This window comes from Drosophila yakuba, chromosome 3L, assembly GCF_016746365.2.
Source record: "Drosophila yakuba strain Tai18E2 chromosome 3L, Prin_Dyak_Tai18E2_2.1, whole genome shotgun sequence".
Taxonomy (NCBI): domain Eukaryota; kingdom Metazoa; phylum Arthropoda; class Insecta; order Diptera; family Drosophilidae; genus Drosophila; species Drosophila yakuba.
This window is the reverse complement of record NC_052529.2, coordinates 19,264,465-19,285,797: the sequence shown is the minus strand read 5'-3', so window position 1 is coordinate 19,285,797 and position 21,333 is coordinate 19,264,465. Positions and strand designations below refer to the sequence as shown.

The 21,333-nt window shown below is 43.6% G+C and overlaps 5 protein-coding genes across 8 annotated transcripts; 3 read left to right on the top strand and 2 right to left on the bottom strand.

Moving 5' to 3' along the window:
- Window positions 1-234: 234 nt before the first annotated feature.
- LOC6534660 lies at window positions 235-11,430 on the top strand. Its single transcript, XM_002095299.4, has 5 exons — window positions 235-901; window positions 6,360-6,606; window positions 6,680-6,803; window positions 6,904-9,368; window positions 9,470-11,430. The coding sequence occupies exons 1-5, from the start codon at window positions 347-349 to the stop codon at window positions 11,293-11,295; spliced, it is 5,217 nt and encodes a 1,738-aa protein (XP_002095335.2). The 5' UTR covers window positions 235-346; the 3' UTR covers window positions 11,296-11,430.
- LOC6534661 lies at window positions 1,022-5,693 on the bottom strand. 3 transcript variants are annotated; one of them, XM_015195282.3, is made up of 3 exons: window positions 5,283-5,693; window positions 2,966-3,239; window positions 1,022-2,290 (listed from the first exon to the last, which is right to left on the bottom strand). In XM_015195282.3, the coding sequence occupies exons 2-3, from the start codon at window positions 3,029-3,031 to the stop codon at window positions 1,265-1,267; spliced, it is 1,092 nt and encodes a 363-aa protein (XP_015050768.1). In that variant the 5' UTR covers window positions 3,032-3,239; window positions 5,283-5,693; the 3' UTR covers window positions 1,022-1,264. The 3 variants fall into 3 exon arrangements, with proteins under 3 accessions (XP_015050768.1, XP_015050769.1, XP_002095336.1); XM_015195283.3 differs by having other exon boundaries at window positions 5,348-5,693; XM_002095300.4 differs by lacking the exon at window positions 5,283-5,693 and adding an exon at window positions 3,320-3,503.
- A 95-nt stretch (window positions 11,431-11,525) lies between the features above and the next one.
- On the bottom strand, window positions 11,526-12,951 carry LOC6534659 (activating signal cointegrator 1 complex subunit 2 homolog). Its single transcript, XM_002095298.4, has 2 exons — window positions 12,527-12,951; window positions 11,526-12,337 (listed from the first exon to the last, which is right to left on the bottom strand). The coding sequence occupies exons 1-2, from the start codon at window positions 12,527-12,529 to the stop codon at window positions 11,657-11,659; spliced, it is 684 nt and encodes a 227-aa protein (XP_002095334.3). The 5' UTR covers window positions 12,530-12,951; the 3' UTR covers window positions 11,526-11,656.
- An 847-nt stretch (window positions 12,952-13,798) lies between these two features.
- Window positions 13,799-16,301, top strand: LOC6534658. The gene has a single exon (XM_002095297.4). It carries the CDS (start codon window positions 13,944-13,946, stop codon window positions 16,227-16,229), a length of 2,286 nt encoding a protein of 761 aa, XP_002095333.2. The 5' UTR covers window positions 13,799-13,943; the 3' UTR covers window positions 16,230-16,301.
- Window positions 16,302-19,420: 3,119 nt separating this feature from the next.
- On the top strand, window positions 19,421-21,060 carry LOC6539793. Of its 2 annotated transcripts, XM_015189485.3 has the most exons (3): window positions 19,422-19,777; window positions 20,353-20,445; window positions 20,509-21,060. In XM_015189485.3, exons 1-2 carry the CDS (start codon window positions 19,611-19,613, stop codon window positions 20,441-20,443), a joined length of 258 nt encoding a protein of 85 aa, XP_015044971.1. In that variant the 5' UTR covers window positions 19,422-19,610; the 3' UTR covers window positions 20,444-20,445; window positions 20,509-21,060. The 2 variants fall into 2 exon arrangements, with proteins under 2 accessions (XP_002086678.1, XP_015044971.1); XM_002086642.4 differs by having other exon boundaries at window positions 19,421-19,777; window positions 20,353-21,060.
- Window positions 21,061-21,333: the final 273 nt, after the last annotated feature.

Genomic DNA, 21,333 nt, shown 5'->3' with positions numbered 1-21,333 from the left:
AAAACGGACCAAGAACGAAGCGATCTATTGTGAATGGGCGCACACAGCGCGCGATTTTTGAATCCAAAAGATTACGTTTAGCTATACAAAAGAATACATATATGTTGGATTCAAATAAATAACTTGGTCGCTCTAAGGAGCTGAATAGAGAAACAGCAACTATTCGTTGCTAAAAGTTTAATATTCCCCTGATTCACAATTCAAATTACATAGTGAGCCTTTAGCTTGAAATCAAAACTAAAAACCTCTCATTTGTATAACAAGTTTAAAGCCTAACGAACGTGTCGTGCTACAAAATTACTAGTTTTATTCCCAACTCCTGCAAAATCGTCAGTGTTTTGCAAAAATGTTGAAAAAATTCGTGGAAGTGAACGCCGAGTGCGCTCCCTCGAACAATCCCTATGAGATTCGTACCTTTCTGGGCAACGAAACGTCGCCGGAATGGAAGGCGGAGAACTGTCCGCCCCGCGAACGCGTGTGTAAAAAAAAGCCTCCCAACTCTACGATCTCTCAAGTGTTAACCATCGAGGATGAGCTGCGTCGCATCCACCAGAAGGCGGAGGAGTCCCGCTTTATAAGGCCTTATAAAAAGAAATGTGCCCTCTACGACGAGTACACCATGTGTATTATACCTCAACGAACTCCTGCGGAGCTAAAGACCCACGCCGAGATGCGAGAGCGTCTGCTGGCCGCACGCAAGGACTTTGGACTAGTCGAGCACGATGCCAGGGTCGATAGGACCTGTCCCAAAGATCTCGTCGTCCTCAACAGTCCTATGGACATGGGCGAGGAGGAACAACAGGCCGAAGAGGGCGAGGAAGAGGAGGAGGGCGAGGTCAAGCCACAACTAGCCACTCCCGAATGCAGTTCTGATATGATAATTATACCGGATAAGCGCATGGTATGTTTAGAGATAGCTTATAAACAATTACAACATATATTTCTGAATTCATATAAGCTACGTTATCGAAAATTACCATCATTCAAATGATCTTGGAATTTTTAAATTAAAAAATGTTCATAATAAGCAGTGCTGGTTTATTGACCCTTTAATAAATCAAAGCGAATTTGATTTACAACTAAAATACTTAAATAAAATCGAAGTCCTAGGTACTATTAAGGTAAAATGAACTCATTGTTTCCGATTTAAATCTAAAATCTTAAGTACTTTTATAACGAAACGTTGTGTTGATCATAAATAACAGACGACTACACTGTGGCATTAAAGTTTAGACTATTTTTATCCTAGTTTACTTTGGGGTTGTTACTCAATCAATTCGATGTCATCGATATCGGCGTAAATACTTCCCGGTGGCAGTTCCGGAAGACTGACTGCCCCGGGATCCGCTTGCCCATCTCCTCCGGTCGTCGCCAGCGACAGGGTGTGGTAAGCTCCAGAAACAGCCTGTTGCTGCATGTGCACGCCCAATTGGGAGATGATTTCCAATGCCTGTATATCCGAGTTCATAAGAGCGAATTGATGGATAATGGCTAGATGCGGAAAAACACCATTCAGAAGAGTGCTGGTACCAGCGTTTATCTGATCATCTCGGTTTTCCTGGTCGCTCTGTTTTTCCCCTTCTACATCTTCTGGTGTGCTAAATGGTGAGGACATCATGGTAGGCTCACAGGTTACTAATTCCACTTCATCATCCTCCTCTGGATGATCAGACATAACACTGTTTTCGCTGGAGAGATTGACAAAATCTGGTAGAACAGCTCCTTTTGTGACTGCTTCGCCTGGATTGTCCAGCTCCCGTTGCATAAAGTTCGGCAGTGCATGCTTGAACTCTACAATAATGTCTTCCACTGGCAAATCCTGGTTCAAGGGATTCTCGCCCTGGTAACCCAATTCATCAGCCTCGTACTTGTACTTGTTGCGGAATCGGCTTAGCCATCGATAGGATGGTCTAAAGGAGGGCAGGTTCAGAACAGCGGCCATCCGGATGGCGGTTTCCTTCAGTTTTTGGTTCCTTATGCTGATGTTCAAGTGCATTTGGATGCACCTTTCCACCCACTCGTGTAGAAGGAAACTGATGGCACTCATCTCAAACTTGCGACGCTTGCGCGTCATCTCTTCGATTATAATGGAGGCATCTGCTTCGCTTAAGGTGGCCAACTGCTGGAGCAGATCCTTTTTCTTATCCAAGATTCTACGTATTTGGGTGGCGCAGCAGTGGAACATCTTGGCCAGACTGTTCCTCGAGATGTTGGTCTCTTCATAGTAACGGATCACGGCAATCTTTTCGTAGAAAGTTAGGATGTTACGCTCATTGCGACGGGATTTGATCTAATATATGTATAGATGAGAATAATTCGCATAATATTAGCATTGAATATAAAATAGTCATTTAATAACATAATAGATATCTTATAATTATCAGGGTATATCGCGATGACAGTTTACATGTACAAGTGTTACTGGGCAGATGAGTAATTTGTTCTCTCAGTGATTTTCATAAAAATTTAAATTGTAAAACAGGGTTATGTCCATATATGTCTTATTGAATACCTCGTGCACTCAAATTAGTTCTAAAAAATTTGTATACAATAAAAGATAATATTGTTGCTCTATATGAGCATCGTTAACAAATATTTGAACATTCTACAAGCTGTAACATTAAAAGTAATAATTTGGCACTACACTGAAAACAGAGGCCTCTACAAGCTATAATATTAAGCGCAACTAAAGGATTAAAAATGTACGTTTCGATCATGCAAAGGGTGTGCATGTTAAGGTCCTTGAATGCTAACAACAGTGTTCAAGGGTAAATGAATGTACGATACTCGTCTGTATATAAACATATGTACATACATACATACATATGTATGTATATGAGTGCAAACAGAAGTATTGGTGCAACTGCCGCGTGTCCACTCGAGTCACGTTATAAAATCCACCCTCAAAGGGTCGCTTAAAGGCCAAGTTAACAGACATATCTGGCTTTTCCTTGCGACAACTTACCCCTTTGTGGTTGCTGTTGTTGCTGCGCCGCAACGTTGTTGTTGGCAAGGCGGCAATAGCAGCCATTTCAGTAGTAGTTAGTGAATTTCAACCAGGTTTCTGCTCTCTTCTTCCTTCTCCTTTTCCTTCTTCACTTCTTTTCCGATAAATGCGCAGCAGCTTCTTGCGCTCTTATGGCTGTAGTCGTACCGCTCTCGCGCCGCTAAGATCATGCGTCAGAGAGGGATGGCCGATTGGCGCGTGTGTGTGATTGCGTGGAGACTCCTTTTTGAAGCTGTCATAGAGAAATCGTAAAACAGAAATAAAAGCGTTATTAATACTGTCGATGCAAATAGCTTAGCGTTTATTAGTCACTTTTTTCATGAGTGTTGGCACGGCACGTTCTCAAATTCGCTTTGCCTCTTTTGTTGTTGCGCCTCTGACATTTTCACAATTACTGAGTAATAACACACTTGTGTGCCCTGTTTCTGTTTCTTGGTTCCGCTCTTCGTTTCTCTGTCCCATGTGTGTGTGCGTTCAGTGCGCGCTCCGTATGAAATAAAAACGGTTCACTATGCTCAGTCCCTTTTGAATGGTGTTTGTTGTTGTAGCAACACAAACGACACTTGCAGCTGTTACTTTTGCACAGGGCAGGTCAAGATACTAGGGGCTATCAGTGAATTTAAAGAACTAGGCAAAGGCTAAGATCAACTGATTGTTGGAAAAGATAAGGGCTGATTCTGATACAATAAAAAATAAAAAAAAACCATACTATGAATTCCATACCTAATTGTTGGCGTAGTATGATAAATACATAATATGCTATACTGTTGTTAAAAGGATTATAAATATAGCATATAAAGTCCTATTCCTTATATTAATAACAAACGCTGTTATCAACTGCGGACAGTAATAATACGTTTAGAAATCACAACAAAATGGCGATCATAATGTATTTGCTGACCTTATCTTGTATATGTATTTATACATATCTCTCTATTTGCCCGCTGCTGTGTGCGTTGTTGGTCTATTGCATCGGCAGTGGGCATAGTATGCAAAAGCAGTGCGGTTGCAGTCGCTTTGCTTTTGTGTCATTTGCGTTTCGCCGCGTTTGTTGTTTGCTATGGGGGAGGAAAAGCGCGTGGGCGATGCCAGGAGGGGTTGGCAAAGCTATATGCTGGGTTACCGATTAAAATCCGATTCCTAGTCGGATTGCTCGCTGCAAAATCTCGCTTTATCTTAGCTAATTACCTATGCGCCGCAGATAAGAGCCTGTCTACTTTTATTTTTTCAACGATTCGTTTGGTACTCGAAGTGATATGAGCTCGCTCCAATGTCTTAAGGGCGTTCATAGCCAGCTTCTTATCAATAGCCTTAAAGCGATTTCGGTTCAGATTGTTTGTGTTACACCTGGACAAAAGGAAATTTCTTAACTGTTCGGGCTATACGGTTCTTTTTGTCCTAATTGACTAAAGTATAGTTTACTGCATACCACGGTATGTTTTAAGTACTGGAATTATACCAATCCTGTTTCGGAATTCTTTTTGGTTGCGTTCTACTAACTATGGAAAAGGAAGGTCCTAACTCGGGATCCTAATACTGAAGTTTACCCTTTTTAAAGGACCATATATCCAATGCCTCTGTATTTACAGACAATCTCTTTTTTTCTTATTCGCCAGACCGCTGTTAACTAAAAACATTGGCTGCACCTTGCAAATACCAAATGTAATATGAGTTTAAAGCCATCTCCAAGGTTGTTTTTGCAGCCTCAGCATCTTCGATGGAAAGAGCTGCAGAAAAGTGGATTACTTCAGCAGTTTCTATAGCCAATTCCTATTTCTCTTTCTTCGAATGTGGTCTTTTAATGAAATTAATAACCACACATGGTTATGATCTTATATTTCATAGGCTTCTAATTATATTTTAAGAATATTCGTGGTGGGGTTATTTTTACATAAGCTATTAGGTAACTCAACAAGAATATGTCCTTTGGAACTAATACAAAATATTATTTCATCAATTAATATAGTGTAATCACTTATCTTCTCAGAATACTGTTCTTTATTTTAAGAACAAGACGCTGTAATTAAGTGGACATCCCAGCACACTTCTTTGGCGAATGATCTTGTGCCAGGTGCGTGGAGTACCCGGAACATACCGAGCCCCATCGTAACCCCACCTAGTTTGGCATTTTGCCAGCAAGCTCGCCCATGGAAAGAGGGTTGCGTTGTTGGAATTGTAACCGACTTGTACTGTTGGCAACTGCGCCTTGGTATTGGTGTTAGTATTGGTATTGACGTGGTCGTATGCTATAACAGTGCGATACTGCGCCGCTCACCTGGTTCACCTGGTCGTCGATTTCGATGCCTGTAGTTTCTGTTGTTGCTGCAGCACGCTACTTACTAGATGACTTGTTTGTTCTGCAGCCGAGACAGCTTCGTATTTGCTCGGGGTCCGGGTTTCTGGTCTCGGGCTAGTCGGTTTTTTGGCCTGGTTGGGTTTTTGGCTTTTGGTCGACCGAACGAACGAGAGCGATAAGATTCCGTGATGTGGCACTAAGCGCTGTTCGTTGTTTACTGCTCTGTGCATGGGACGCCTCTGTTGTTTGGTGGCCGTCATCGTGGCCAGCCAGCCATAGAGGCACACTCACCAACACGGACGCACTGCGGGCCCATACACATATAGCACATGCCATCGTATACCGCATATAGCGCGGCGACATCATGTCGTTATAGTCAGTCTAGTTGGCATTTCGTGCTTACCTTATGCTGCTAACTAACTTCTTGATGAGCGCAAAAAACAGCGGAGGAGAAAAAACAGGCCTCCCGTAAATACCGTAAACTACCTTGCCATACAACACCATACAGAAAAGCCATACCCAGACCAAGACCAAGACAAAGACCAACGGGGTGTCGGGCATCGGTGGCGTATGCGTGCTATTTTCAGCCGCATTAAAAGCTTATGGCCATGGCCAGGAAAACCGAGTCGCCGAGTGAAAGCACAGAGCTTGCACAGAGCCAAGCGCTGATAACTGGCCATATGTTACCCAACCCATGGCCAGACAAGACTATTAATTCACTGACTATTAGTTCAATTTTTCAATTGGCTGGACATATCCTTACTATATTTGGGTTCAGCTATGTCCTCCTTCTGTTGGTATATGTATATTTTCAGCAAATGATAGCTTAAGCTTATGCTCACTTCAGTTCTTTAATACAAATTTATTCCAAATGTAGGCACTGAGACTTACGTGACGGCTAACCATTTTATTTACATATTAGATATAAGTGCACATATAATCCTCATGGCTAATTTCTAAGTAATGGGCTATGGAATTACTTATATAACCTTAAATAAATAATTATATAATTATAATATATATAATAATAAAATTATAATTATACTCCCTGCGCAGTTGGAGCTAAAGCGTCCCAAGAGCCGCATATACCTAAACGAAACTGAAGTTGGACCCTTGGAGGAGCTCCCCTTTCCATCTTACAATCCGCGAGTCCTGCAAGAAGGCTTGGAAGGAGAAAACCTCAAGACCTACGACATCATTGAGGGCTGCAGTCCTCAGGACTTGTGGACCTGGAATGTCGGCTACCAGAAGAGAGAGGAACAGATGGATCAGGAATTTATTTCCGCCTCCCTGCCCAAATATGGTGTGTAGTTAGCGGGTGGATTATTTTTTCCGAGATTTTTGCATTCCTATTTAGGCTTATCCAAAATTTGCAGAAAACGACGGGGAACTTACGCTCTATAACATACCTCAACAGCTGGAGAAGACGTTTACTGCTGAGATTGTGTTTGGGAATCGGAACATCTATCCTGAACCAAAGAAGGAGCCTAACCGTTTGCAGTAAGTAATCCAAACCATAACAATATTTCTTTGCTAGTAAAACTTAGAATACCAATAACGGCCAAAAAATAATATAATATCTCCCTCCCATTAAATCCAGGTACTATTATCGGCCTAGTGAAATCGGTGCCATTATAGTCGCTTTCGTAGAGACCTTTCGTTTGAATCCCGATTTCTGGACGGGATCTACTATGGATGGGATCCTAAAGCGCGGAGTGAAGTTGACCAAAAAGAGCGCCGACCTGAACTACAAGTCGGAGGTGAATGATTTCGATATTATCCAACAGGTGGCGGAAAGAGATGCCGCCGTTGAGATTAAAATACACTTTTCAGGACTTTTGAAAAACGAACCAAATATGTACAAAGCACTTTCGCTATTCTTCTCGAAATACAATGCCTGCATATTTACGTCCCGGGATCTTTTCCTGTTGATCTGGAAGCGGTGCTTAAACTCGTACTATATCTTTGATCCCAATGGACGGGATGAAAACTGCGAACGGAATTTCGAGGAGGGGAAGTGCTCACTGATGGCCACTCGTTATACGGAGCACTTGGTGCATTTGATCACCAAGTTCAGCGATCTGCAGCCACAGGATGAATTTAATATCTTTGAGATATCACTGACTCAGTATGGAAAACTTAAGGAGTTGCCTATTGATTCGGCGGAAAACGAGGAGTACCACAAACTTTGGGCGCCAGTCAATGAGAACTTTGCGGTAAAAACTGCGGCCACAGGGGGCATTCACCAACCAATCTCCGGAAATGAGAAGAACGCATCGCTGGTGGTGTCATTAATAGCTCTGATTTACTCGGAATTTGAGCTGGCCAAACTTTGGAAACCGGGCACCGTGGATGACATCATAAGGTATGGTGTGGCCTACTACAAAACCCTACGGAAGAAGTTCCGCCTGGACGGCAAACGCTGGAAGAACAAGAAGCCCCACTTGAATGTGGTGGATTTGCCAGAAATGTTCCTCATGGGTGCATTTAAGGCCACCGTTCGAAAGCATCCCTTCATGATCAATGGTCATGTGGCGGATTGCAGGAACTATTTGGAATCCCAGCTGACGATGGCACTGCACCAGTTGTTCAACATGCCCCAGTGGCCATCTGCCCTGCTTCAGATCGATAATTCAGTGATGGCTGTATGGCGAGACAGGGAGTTCTTCTATGTCTTTGATCCCTTCCGGCGGAATCGAACTGGTCTGGTGGTGGATCCCGATGACTATAGCATCAAGGGATTGGCCGTGCTGCAATTGCACGCTACCTTCGATTCCTTTGTCCGTGTGATCTATATGAATGCCCTCAAGATGCGAAGGGGTGGTAAGTTCTTTATCCATGGCATTCGGACTGGATGCATCCGACCGCTGCAGGTGATGACCCCGCAGACAAACAGGTTTCCGGGATTACAAATGGGTCTGCCCACATTCACGGATGAACCACCGATGCCAGAGCTTAAACAGAAAAAGAGTATTGAGAGTATACCGGAGGAGGATCGCTTCCCCACAGTCGATGAAAAGGAAATGGTGGAGGAGCTGATCAATATGATCATCAATAGTATTATTAAGGAACTGCCAGAACCACAACCCAAGAGACCACGTCTCTATAAGCCTGCCCAAAAGGTCCTCCTGCGTACGGATCAAGAGAATCTCAGGGCTCTGCGTCTAAAGATCAAGCGGGGCTATGAGCTTGGCCAGGAGGAGGAGGAGGACCTGAAGAGAGTGCTCACGGTGGAGGAGGAGGTGGCTCTCAAGAGCAACTTCAAGGCGTTGCCAGATGGCTCCTGGATCATCGTGGGAACCACTCAACTGCCCCAGTTGGACGAGGAGATGGCTAAGCTGGGAGGTCTCCTGGCTGGCTTGGTAGCCATGGCTGTCTCAGCGAAGTACAAGCTGTCCACCTGGAATTCTGAACTAATTGAGTTTAGCTTGGAATCTGCAAACAGCTTTGGAGATGATTACCAGAACTACGAATCCATATTGGGCTGCCTATTGGCCAAGAAACTACCGGATATTTCCATCGGCGAGAGCAACTTCAGTTTGGAGGTGAAGAAAGTGGTTAAGTCCTCGGTTATGGTTCCCCTTCGCCAGGTACTTGTGGATCTACTGGTGGACAATAATAGGCTGCTCCTCGTTTGTCCACGTTTTTCCTGTGTAATCTTTAAGCGTTACAACTTTGTCTACATGTTCATTGGGTTCCCCTGCAGCGTAATTGGCTATAGAAAGGGTGGATCCGGTCCAGCTTGTCTCCTTCGATTTGTGGAACTAGATGCATTGATCAAGCGCATTGAATTCGGCTGCAATCCCCAGGGTTGTTCGGTTATGAACTTCATTGTGGCATGTATCGAAATGGTAGATAATAATCTTCATGGACGCTTTAGACCTTGGAGAAAGGAGGATGATGATAAGGAAGTGAAGCAGGAGACGGCTAGGCAGAAGAAACTGCGCGAGCAAAGACTGGAGAAGATGCGCTACATCGACGAGGAGCTACAAAAGGAGAACGAGCGTATACAGATGTTCCTCAAGGCCAAACAGGAGCACATGGACCGCAAGGCTGGAAAGAAACGTAAGTGCCACTATTTATACAAAATAGTGTGCTATGTTTTTTGCAGATCCTTGTTTAAAAGGAATTTATTACTAATGTTCCATATTTGTGTTACCTTTCAGCCGAGTACAGGGACATTGGCATCGACGAGGGCGAAGGCGAGGAGGGCGACGAGGAGGAGGACATAATGGGTGATGGAGAGGGCGAAGAGGAAGGCGAAGGCGAGGAGGAGGTGGAACTGAAGCACCGGCCAGGCAAGAAGTTACCCAAGGAACTTCGTCGGGCATACAAGCCGCGTCCCATAATGTTTGGCTACAGAATGCGCGAGAAGGACTGCAACTTTAAGATCCAGGGCAGCCTGGCACTCGAGGGACGCGACGAGGGTTCATTCAAGACCATCAAGCCGTGCTACTTCGCCTCCGCTCTGGCCATCATCAGTTGCTCCTTGCGTCCCTTGAACCAATGGAACTCCTACCGCATCGATAGGGTAATCAATAATGCCAAGACCATTTCCAAGGGTGTCTGCGAATTGGAATCAGTATTCGAACGGGTTGTCCGCCACGTTACCATTGATGATTACGAGTTTGACATCTGGATCCGTTGCTTTGAGCCGGCTGGCATGTGGACCCCTAGCCCGGTGAAGAAACCGGATACTCCGGAAGTGGGCCTTATGATCTTCAAGAAGAAGTTCGGCAAGCTGTTGAACCTGCGTAAATATATGATTATCTTCACGCCGAATGGAAGTTACGCCATCTACCACGACGAGTTCTTCCACGTCTTTGATCCCTATGGCAGTATGGAGAAGCCTGGACAGGATGAGGAACAAGAGGACGAAGGCGATGAGGAGGGCGGCAAAAAGAAGAAGCGATGCCCCAAGGGACCTAAGAGGTGGCCCGAAAGAAACACTGCCTCCTGGGTTCTCCTCTATGATGTTGATTCGCTGCTCAAGTACATCGACGAACGAAGTGCCGTGAAGAACTGGAAGGAGAAGAACCAGTACAAGTTCTTTGTGGTTGATGTCCTTTCCCACAAGAAGGCTGCTCCCAATGCCAGAATACTTCAGCTGCTCACGGATCTCTCGATCCCAATGACATGTACAAACAAGCAGTATGGTAGACCGGAATACGAGATCTGTGCCACCAATGAATCGCTTGGATGGCTGGAACTGGAGAATTGCCTGCCCGTGTGGAGCAGATTGAATCGAAGGAATACGGCGGGCAAGTATCGCAACCTGCCTATCAGCAAGATTAAGAAGTTCGACATCGAGATCGAGGGTCGTCTATGGTCCCTATGGGGCAATCTCCATCCAGAGGCTCCTGTCTTCGAGGACGACGTTAGGGGTCGTCAGTATCTGGGCTGCTATGTGATGGCCTGCTGTGCGGCCAGCGTCTACCGGTTGATGGACTGGAGTCCACATCTCCTGGACACCATTGTGGTCAGCGGAAGCACCTACTTCAAGGAGAGCATTGATCAGATCAGTAAGGAGGACTACGAATTCTCACTGGAGAACCTCAACATCGACTGCTCTATGGACACCATCAACTTTGTGGTGCACATAGAACATGTGTGCTATGGGAAACTGTACCGGGTCCCCACATTCAATCGAATGAATCTATCCGAGGCCCTTATCTACTTCTTCAGTCACTATCAGTTCGGAATTGTGAGTGTGCGAAAGCGGTCATTGGCCATTGGATTCTGCCCCAGCCACGATGGCGGATACTTTATGTACGACTGCCAGGAGAAGGATCACCCACTGTTCCCCAAGCAGCAAGGTGCTTCCTACATGCTGCGCACCCGGCATCTGCAGGTGCTCCTCTACTGCGTCGTGGTCACCCTAAATGTGCCATTCTATAACATTGACTTCAGCATCCACAAGGTAGAGATGCTGCGCGAAGGAGCCACCGTGGAGAACGAAGAGGAGGAGGGTGGTGAAGAGGGAGGTGCTTGACGGGATTTTGGATAAGAATCGTTTGGTGTTCGTTGGGTCTGGAACTTTAAATTCTTTTTAATAATAGTTTGGATAAGATTTATGGAAAGCATAAATAAAATATGAAATCTCTTTTTAAGAAGATCGAAACTGGAATTATACAAATGCTTCACACGCAATAGAATTCCGACAGGATTTTCTAATGCATATAGTTTACTTCAAATTCGAAATTAAATATGCTCTTTAAGAACTATGGTAAACATTTCTTCAAATCCGAAATTTAATATGCTCTTTAAGAACTAAGGTAAACATTTAACAACAATTAGATGACGCATCGTCGTGTGAGTCGATGTCGTCATTGGGTGACTCAATTTTGTGTGACTTAATGCCGCAGACGAAGCTGTTCTTCGGCCTGTTTGTAGTAATAGCCATCGGCACGGAGTTCGTGGGCGGGCTCCGGTTCCAGAGGCTCTTGGGTCTCCACATCGGATGGAGCCATGGGCTGCTGAACATCCAGAACGTACGTTGCTTGCTGGTCCTCCTGTTCCGGCTGTTCCTGCGGTTGCTGGGGCTGCTGTTCCTGGGGCTCATCGTGCATCTGGATCTGCTGCATCTGCTCCTGGTATTGCTGGTAGGTCAGCTGCTGCTCAGAAACTGGTGCGGGAGGCAGGTAACGATGTGCGAGCTCTGGCTGTTGCTGGACCTTCTCCATCACTTCCATCTGGGGCATCATCACGGGTTCAACGGTCATCTCAACTGGAACGGGAACAGGTGCAGGTGCAGGTGCAGGTGGCAGGTAGCGAGAGGAGGGCATGGCTTCCTGCTGATCCACTGGAGCGGGAGGAGTGAGAAGACTGCTGGGCATGGGCTCCATCTGACCCTGTTCATTTGGACGCATGTACTCCACTTGCTCGGGCAGCTCTCGCAGCTCCTGTTGCTCGATGCTCATGGACACAGCGTGCTCCGGACGAGGAGGCGGAAGGTAGCTGGTGCTGGGCTGTAAGTGGGACACATCGGCGGCAGCCAGGCAGGCGCACAAAGCGAGAGTCAGGACGAAGGTTTTCTGAGAAGCAAAGAATTTATGAAGTATTTAAAATTCAAAAATGAACAATCAATTCATAACAAGGATACATAATATAAAATTATCCAGCTATCCGCATTAGTTCGAAAGTAGATATTAATTCTTGATTTTGTTATTTCATATCCTTTGTTATCCTCTTATGAAGTTTTAAAATCCTTGCCGGATACTTACCATCTTGTTGGATGTATGGCTGTGGAGCGTCTGATGTCGGAACAGATCGAAGTTATGATATTTATATGAGTACAGCCTCAGTGGAGACCTTCGCTTGGAATAGCCAATAAGTTAAGGTAGTGGGTTTCGAGGCGAGTTCCGTTATTTGATTTGTCGACGGTTTTGGGCTTTGATTTTCTTTAGTTTTGTCGCATCTCAACAAACAATTTGCCAAACAAACATTCGAATGGCTAAATATCCAAGTATTCCAGCTGAATCATCACCACTGCCGGCCGCCAAGCAAACCATAGCAATACGATCCCATCCGATTCAAGTCAAGCCTCAATTGGACTCAGCTTAAGCCACTTTTGTCTACTTTTGTACCCTTGCAGAGGGCAATGTGCTTATTAGTGCACACGAGGAAGCGATTCTATCTAAACAAATATTTGACAACATATTTTATGGTTAATGTACAAACAAAAAAACTGCCTTATTAACAGTACAATTACAATGGAAAACAGACTTTATTTTGGTTTCCAATTTATAATTATTATTGACTTATTGACAATATAAGTAAATAAAATAAAATAATAAAAATAATTGTATTAATTATTATTATTGATAAAGAATGCATATATCCATATCTAGGTTGTAAGACTCACAGAACTGCATACAATTATTAAGATATATCTTAAAGATGAATATACATTATAAAATAGGGTATTTAAACGTCACGGTGCCAAAAAAACATATTTCTCCATTTTTGGTCTTCTCCTCTCTTTATTTCTGTCCTCACCTGCTGACAGGTGCCACTTGACGGGGCGTTTGACAATCTCAATTGGGCTCAAGAGCTCCGGCTCGAGGCGTATAAACTGGAGTACGCTTGGTCTGGGAATCCAAGGTTCCCCGAATTCGCTTTTCACTCAGTGAGTTTTGCACGTACCCTCCTGACCTTCTTCTTCGGATTTCACGGTCAATGGATAGATTGTCCAACCCCGGGCGAATATGTTTGCGTATCTCCAAAGGGGCCGGACCGGAAAAGCAAAAATAGGAACTTCAGCTTAAATAGGTTGTTTCCTTTTAAATTACTGTACATTTGGTTATCCAAATTTTTGTTTATTTAGTTATTAATATTATTACAATTAGCTTCTAGCTCGGCATATTTTTTGAACCAGTGCTCTTCTTATGGGTTATTTTTGCGCCTTAAGCCAATTTTTATTTTGTAATAAATTTTTGTATATGCTATATTATAGATCTTTTTTAATCCAGTTGTCAGGTTTTTTAAAGTCCGCCTGGATGTGCACATAATTTTTTATTTTCACACTGTTTACATTCCCATTTATGGGAACAAAACCAAAAAACTTTAAGCAATTTTATATATTTATTTCGGTAGCGCTTTTATAAATTGTCTTGTAGGTCTCAAAGAGCTTAGACTTAAATGTACGAGTGCATTCGTTGTGGTCATCAAAGAAACAGTTTGACTCCACGAATTGGCGACAAATTCACATTCGGCAGAAAGAATTATGTTGAGGGAGCTTCGAGCTGGTGTAACTTCTGCAGCGAGTTGACCTTCTTTATAAAGAGCAAGATTGACTGTACTCTGGATTTGATTGAGTCGGCATCAACTTCTCGCAAAAGTTTGGATATTCAGAACTCACAGGGCGACAGTATGGCTAAGCGACAGAAAAATTGGGCCGTGGAGGCCGTGGATCCTCCGAAAAACGGGGCATCCTTCACTATACTGCCCAACAGGAATGGATATTTGAATCGGAATCTTCAGATTCCGCGTGATAATGATGCCCGGCCACCTGTTACACCACTTAACGTTTCTTTAAATTCTAGTACTCGACCCCAGACTGATAAGCGTATCCTAGGCCACTCAAGCCAAGTAAAGAAAACGAAAAAAGCTGAAATGGTGCCGCGAGCTGCAAGATCTCCAAAAGTTAAAGGTATTGAACTCTTACGATCTACGCCACCCAAGCATCTGAGTGTAGATCCGGATCGTCACTTGTCGCCAGTTAACCCGTATAAGATGAACCAAAAGCACCGTGATGAACGACATCAAAAATCAGGCACATCCAACAGAAAAGTAAAAAGCTCAGAACTGTATATGGGATATTCTGGTCCTGGTTTTACCCTCAAGGATATCAAGAAGCTGCAGCGTCACTTTGCTGCCGACGATTCCGAGCCGGGGACTTCAAGGCAAGGCAGCCATGTTCAGAGCATACCAAGGAGTGAGGGGAGAGTTTTAAATTCTAGCCACATTACGTTTCAAAAGAAACTCATCGAGAAGCGGCGACAAGTGAGGAAGTTGGCCTCAATGCGAACGAGGCTTAATGTGAAATATCAGACGACTCTAAAGGAACTGGATGACCTGGAGAGCAGGAACCATCGATCGCCAACAGGACGAAGTAAGCGACAGAGTGGTGGAGCTCACATCACGTTATCACGACTAGTGTCGAAAATGCAAATCGGAAAAAGAATGGAAGAAAGCAGGAAGTTGCTCAAGGAGGGAAATCTTGAAACCCTACTGAAAGCTCTAGGCGAAGATAATTTACCATTTCTGAACGGAAAGAACTTGGTGAAAGATCAGGAATCGCTGCAGAGTCTGAAACCAGTGGGCACACGTCTGACAACGGAAACGGAAATGGAAAGTGTTGCTGAAACCGTTCCTAATAGCGATTTCGGCTCGGAAACGGAAACTCATATAGATAGCACCTCATCCGCGGCTTGTGAATCTGTGAGGACGAGGAGTATTTATATACCCTTGCCCCGTCAGCAAAGAAATTCCTTTGCATCCCCCGCCAAAGTGGGATACTACATGCCCTCTGCCTATCATCCCAAGGATTATATTCAACAATCGCAGCCTTTAGCCACGTCTCCCAGACTTTGCACCCTAGTGTCCTCGGCACAACGGGCACTCTGCACTCGCATCGTCAATGATCCCTTGGATATAGTAAGGCTAATCCGAAGTATGGACGAATCGACGGAAGTCTCCCTGAACGCGCCCAGAGCTCAGTTCTCCACCATAGCTTGTGCGGAGTCGGAACTGCTGCGTTTGATCGAGAAGAAACCCTATGTGACCAGGATGGGAAGAGCCAAGGAACTTGATGTTTCCCGATCACCAGTCCGTTGTCCCGATCACGACTGTCAGCGGCTGTGCTTTGTCTCGGACTTTAATATCCACATGATGCTTGACCATCGTTCTCTAACCATGGAGCGGATTAAGGCAAGGCATTCCAAGACCTTCTTCTTGGACACCAACATGACGATGCTGGACAAAGCCAAGTGTCACATGGTTTATATGGTGCGGGATAAGGTTATCGACACCCATGGCGAGGATTTGAACGATCTGTTCCCCGTGATGGTAATGAGTGGCCGCACCCACTTGTCGAAGACCCTCGGTCATGCGAAACTTCGTGCTACGGGAGTTCTTAGTCGGCAAACACCCACTTCCGATATAGAGATCTTTGTTATCTGGCTGACTGGATTTATACCTCGCGATATAAAACCACTGGCTACCATTTCGCTTTGGTCCACTCTGGGTCCCCAGATGGCCGATTGCGTTAGCGTTAACACTAGTTATGTCTACGATATCCGAGCACCCACCGATGTGGGCCAAATCGCCCGCAGTCGGTGCTCCATGATACTGCCCATGAGCATGATCACAAAGATGACCAATAATGCGCGCAGATTCCTGGCCGTTCAGGTGCAGGTTTATTAAATTTTTTAGTACTGACTAAATAGGTTTTAATAAAATGCCACTTTTGTAAAAGTGAAACCTGCATCTTTTTAAGCTCAAATGGGCTGAATTAATAGAAAAGAAGGACATAAAGGGGCTCCAAGTTTTCCCCGTATGCCTTAATAAATAAAATTATTATTATTAAAAGAATTAAATCTGTAGAAAACATTGCATACTTCTAGGCTTTGCGTTGGTTTTCCTCTATACTGCCGGTGCCTATCGCGGACGTCGATATGACTCAACCAATAATACAAATCGGATTGTAGGAACTCTTCGGCCTGGTTACTCCAAATACAACGCCGTACTCCCCAGTGGAAACAAGAGACTGTCATAGTGCGCTCCTCCTTGCAACATGGTTCCCAACCTCCAATCTTAACCAACGACCGGCAGATAGCGAGTGTGCAGCTACAAACTTCAGAAGCAAAGGTTAAATTAGCTTCCGTGTATCTCCCACCCAGCGAGCGTTTTATAAAAGCCCATGTTAAGCCTTTTTGGAAAGGAATTTGCAAGAACATTCGTATCCAACAGGTCTGCAGAAGGCTATCGAATCGGTTTCATAAAGTGCTGACTCACAGAAAACAGCACCAGCTAAAAAACCTTTTAGAGAACATGGGTACCGACTCCTCTTCAAAATTCTCTCTGTGAAGAGTCACGAAAAGGATAAAGTCTTAGGCTTCTAAAAGATCCGCAATAAGGAGCCCTGCTGATGACTGGTGTCGCACATCACAGGACAAAGCAGAAGTGTTTGCAGGGAACTTTGAGCAAAGACTTAGGCCGCTCGCATTTGTCCATGGAAATCATTGCCATCTGGTTGCGCAGTCTCTCGAAACGCCTGCAGATCCTGTGACTCGCGACGAACTGTACTACTTCTTTCCTTGTTGAAGCCAAAAAAAAGGCCCTTGTCATGACTTTCTTGACAAAAGGACGATGAAAATCTCTTTTTTAATAGCGTTTTACTTGAGAGTTATTTGCCAAAAGTCTGAAACCAGGGAAAAATCCGACAGAGGTAGGCTCGTATAGGCCGATCAGCCTCCTCCATTCGCTTGGTATAATGATGGAAAGGGCGATTCTCAATTGAATTCGTGACGTTGAGCCTGTATTATTGACGATACCTGACTTTTAATTCGGATTCTGGACCCAACATTGTACACCCGAGCAGTTGGCATGAAGTTGTCAGTTTTTCGCTAGAAGCCTTGGAAAGGAAAGAGTATGCAGTAGCAGCTTTCCCGGACATTCAACAAGCCTTTGATAGAGTGTGGCATTCTGGACTCGTACATTAAGCTAAGCAAATATTAACACCTCAGCTATTCCAGCTTGTTATGAGCCTTTTGCTAGGACTTACTTTTTGTGTGACGACTGGTGGATGCACCTCTTCCGTTAAAGTCATCGAAGCTGAAGCTGGACCTCAAGGAAGTGTGTTAGGCCGCACTCTATACTTAATCTTCTGCTCGGGGATGCTCATCCAGACAGCAGCCTCTGGACTAGATCGCAAAGATGTGCTGATTGCGATAACAGCATTACCTGGACGCATTTCATCAATGCAAACATCACTTTCACAAGCCGAATAAGTAGTTGCCGCGATGTCTCACTTAAATGAAGAGTGCTCAACCACAAGTCATCTTACAAGTACCTCTGAGTGATTTCAGATAGGAGCTTACCCAACTGATCCAGTCTCCTGTTGTATGCATATATCCTATGGTAGCATATTCAATTTGAACTCTTTGTTAAGGCTTGAGAAGTTCCAATATTATGGGAGAATAATGAAGAGGTCCGGGGGCCTCTCGACGAGCAAGCAGAGCTGTTGGCATTGTTAACATTCACCCCCTCCAGGATTTGCATATTGACCTCACTCAGTTCTTCAAAATGGGGTTTGAATGGGTTTTGTGTTTATATTGTGAGCAAGAAGACGTAAGCGTTGCGGCTTTTTAACGGCGTAGCTTGCAAAAGAGCCAGAAAAGGTAGAAGATCCGTCGAGAGTCTTGAAGAGTTTATACATCTAGCCTGCCAATACCATGCTTACTACGAAAACAAAGGCTGATATTGTTAATAAAGGGTTGTAAGAGTGGATTCACCCGTAGCCAGAATTCGGTAGTGCCCTTGTGCAATGACTTCTTGTATCATTTTACCTCTAGTGCAGGATCGTGGGCTCTCCACCATGCATGTTTGGTATTGTAATCACCACCATCAACAAATTTGTTGTCTAACGCAGCACATTGATTTGAAGTTACTGTACATCTTTCTGCTGGAGGTAGATACATATAGAGCAGCTACAGTGATGGTCCCAACCGATGTTTCCATGCACGCGATTGCTGTCTGCCTGTCATGCTAGAGGTAGAAGGCTGAGGGCAGTGATCCAGTTCAGATTTTATTTACGTTGACTGTAGAATCACCTCCTCAGTTACCAGATATCCTAGAAGGTAGATGAGCTGACCAACTCGCATGTTTGTTATTGTGGCAAGCATTACGTCTAGAAATAACCGAAACTCTTCAGAGCCTCTTGTTAATCCACGAGTTTGGTTGGATGGTTTCGAAATACGTGTAATATGAACCGTAACCAGTTCTCTGAAAGCTTTATCGGTCTCTACAGTTTAATGATTATGCTTAAGCGACCGAATGGAGTTGTCTATCACATGAATTCATCGTTAGGGCTGTTGTAAGACGTTGGTATATCTCTAGGTGCGTCGAGCTTAAATGCCTCAGCTGGAATGAATTCGCTGGGGAACGTTTAGAAAGTTTGTATGGAGGACACTACATTTCCCATAAATGGTCTATAGGGCGCTATAGTTCTTGGAGTGTCCAAAAATTTGGCAACATTGACATTGTAGAACTCTTTTCTGTGTACAGCACGCTTAACCGTGACTCTTTATCTGCCTAGTGGCAGTGTCGATTCTGCGAACTCCAATTGTAGAGATCCAAATGTTGTAGTTTGAGGAACCAATACTTTCAATAATACTTTCAAAATGGTTTACTTTCACGTCGCTTACACTAATAGAGACTTGGAAAGCGCGAAAATAACTTTTTTTTATTAGTTATGATCGCGAATTTTGAAAGCTTGCTGGACGAAAGCATTTGCGAGGCTTTATATCAGGATTTAAAAAATGATTTTGCAAGTAAGAACATAATATCAAACTACGTTTAATGTTGTCCCTAAGTTTATCCCTTGCTTTTTCCGTCTGTTGTAAGACAAGGCAAGCCACTCTCACTCTTATTAGTTGACAAGGGATATTTTACTTTTTGTGTGTCAGCTCTTTAAAGGAAAACAAAAATTTTGATCTATCCAAATTATCTCGGCCCTAAATTGTCTGTTCAAAGAGGAATTCGCCATACTTTCGTTTCAATCCCAAGACCACCGGGAAGCGAACCATGTCATCTCAGTTTCGTGAGAAACGCGGAATAGCTAGCAGTGGCAATAATGAACTGCCCACCATGGATCCCACGGAAAGTGACTTTGCTCTGGAGCTGAAGCCAGCACCCAAACAGACCTGCATTCCGGAGCACCAGCGCCAGAGATTGGCCAGCTCGGACACCAGGTGAGTTTAGGTTTGAAAGAAAAATCTAAAACCGAATAGTCCTCTCGGAAAAGGCAATTTGATTCTTCGGAAAAAACATATACACTTCAAATCCTAGTAATAGGTTAAAGAACTACGATGGTGTTGTCATTATAAATAAATGTGTATCAAATTCGAAGTATATAACACGTAGAAGGAACCTATAAAGTAAATATGTATATTATTAATCGGGATCACTAGCTGGGGAATGCAGGTTCGAGAGATGTCCTTAGATTAGACTTTTAGAAAATGTTTTGATTTTTTTACTTTTTATTTATGTTGTTAATTATTATAGTTATGCCAAAAAAATGTAAACAGTTTTTCTTGACTACCAAATTTTAAAAAATCTTCCCAGCCATCCCACTAGCTGAGTAACGGGTATCAGATAGTCGAGGAAATCGACTCTAGCGTTCACTTGTGTTTCCGACCGATAAATTGCCTAATAATAATAGGATTTATTATAAGTTAAATGTATGAAGATTAAATCACTTTGCTTGCTTATATGAATAATTTTAGAACATTTTCTACAATTTTATAACACTCTCTATACCTTTTAGCGTTTACCAGCGTGAGAGCGTGTTTGATATTCCGGACAAGTCCTGGTCAGTCCTGTATTTTGGATCCGGCAAGGACAGACCTTCAAATTAACTGTAATAGAAATTCATACTTATTATATATAAGACCGCTGTTTCCCATCTCAAAATTCCGTTTAGCACCACTTTAAATCGAATGTCTGCAACCGCCTGGCCCACTGATTGACTCCTTCGCCACCACATCCATCCATCAGTCATTCATCAGATGTCGCGAAATGTTATATAAAATTGAAATTCGCCTTCGTGCCAGTGCATATTTTATCTTTTTATGTGGGTTTTCCTTGGGATGGCTGCAATTGATGATCGTGTTTCTGGCGATTCTGGTTTGTACGATTGTGATTAATGGAGACGGCGTCATTGAGTGCGATCTGCGGCGCTCCAGAGATACTATACTACTTGATATTTGCACAAAGATCGCAGAACGATCCATGATATCATTCAAGATTGCTCTTCAGAAGTGTCAAACGAGCATTTCTATTTAAAGCGGAAATAATGGCTTAATGAGGCAAATGACGCGATACTGACACATCTGACAGTTTCTAAATACGTGTGAGCTTTAGGAAATGGATGCCCAATTTATGCAATCGTGTCATAGTTATGATGAATTTTTAAATAGTAGTTGTATGAACAGCTAATCTGTCAATAAATAATCTATCATAGCGTTGATAATAATAAACATTTTTTAGGGGAACTACCCAAAGTCTTTAAGCCATGTAAGATGTTTTGAAATATTCATTGATTACAGTTATCTTTTTAATTAAATAATAGTCTTAGCAATATTAAGCAGAAGTTGATTAACCCGTTGGCCGCATGGTTAATTTAAACTAAAAATACTTTTAAGCTTGGGATTTCAGGCTCAACTGACCTTTTGTGTTTCCTCGCCCATTAATTTATGGTCTGTCTGCGTTTGAAAATAGCTCCGAAAATAGCTTTCTTTTAAGCGTG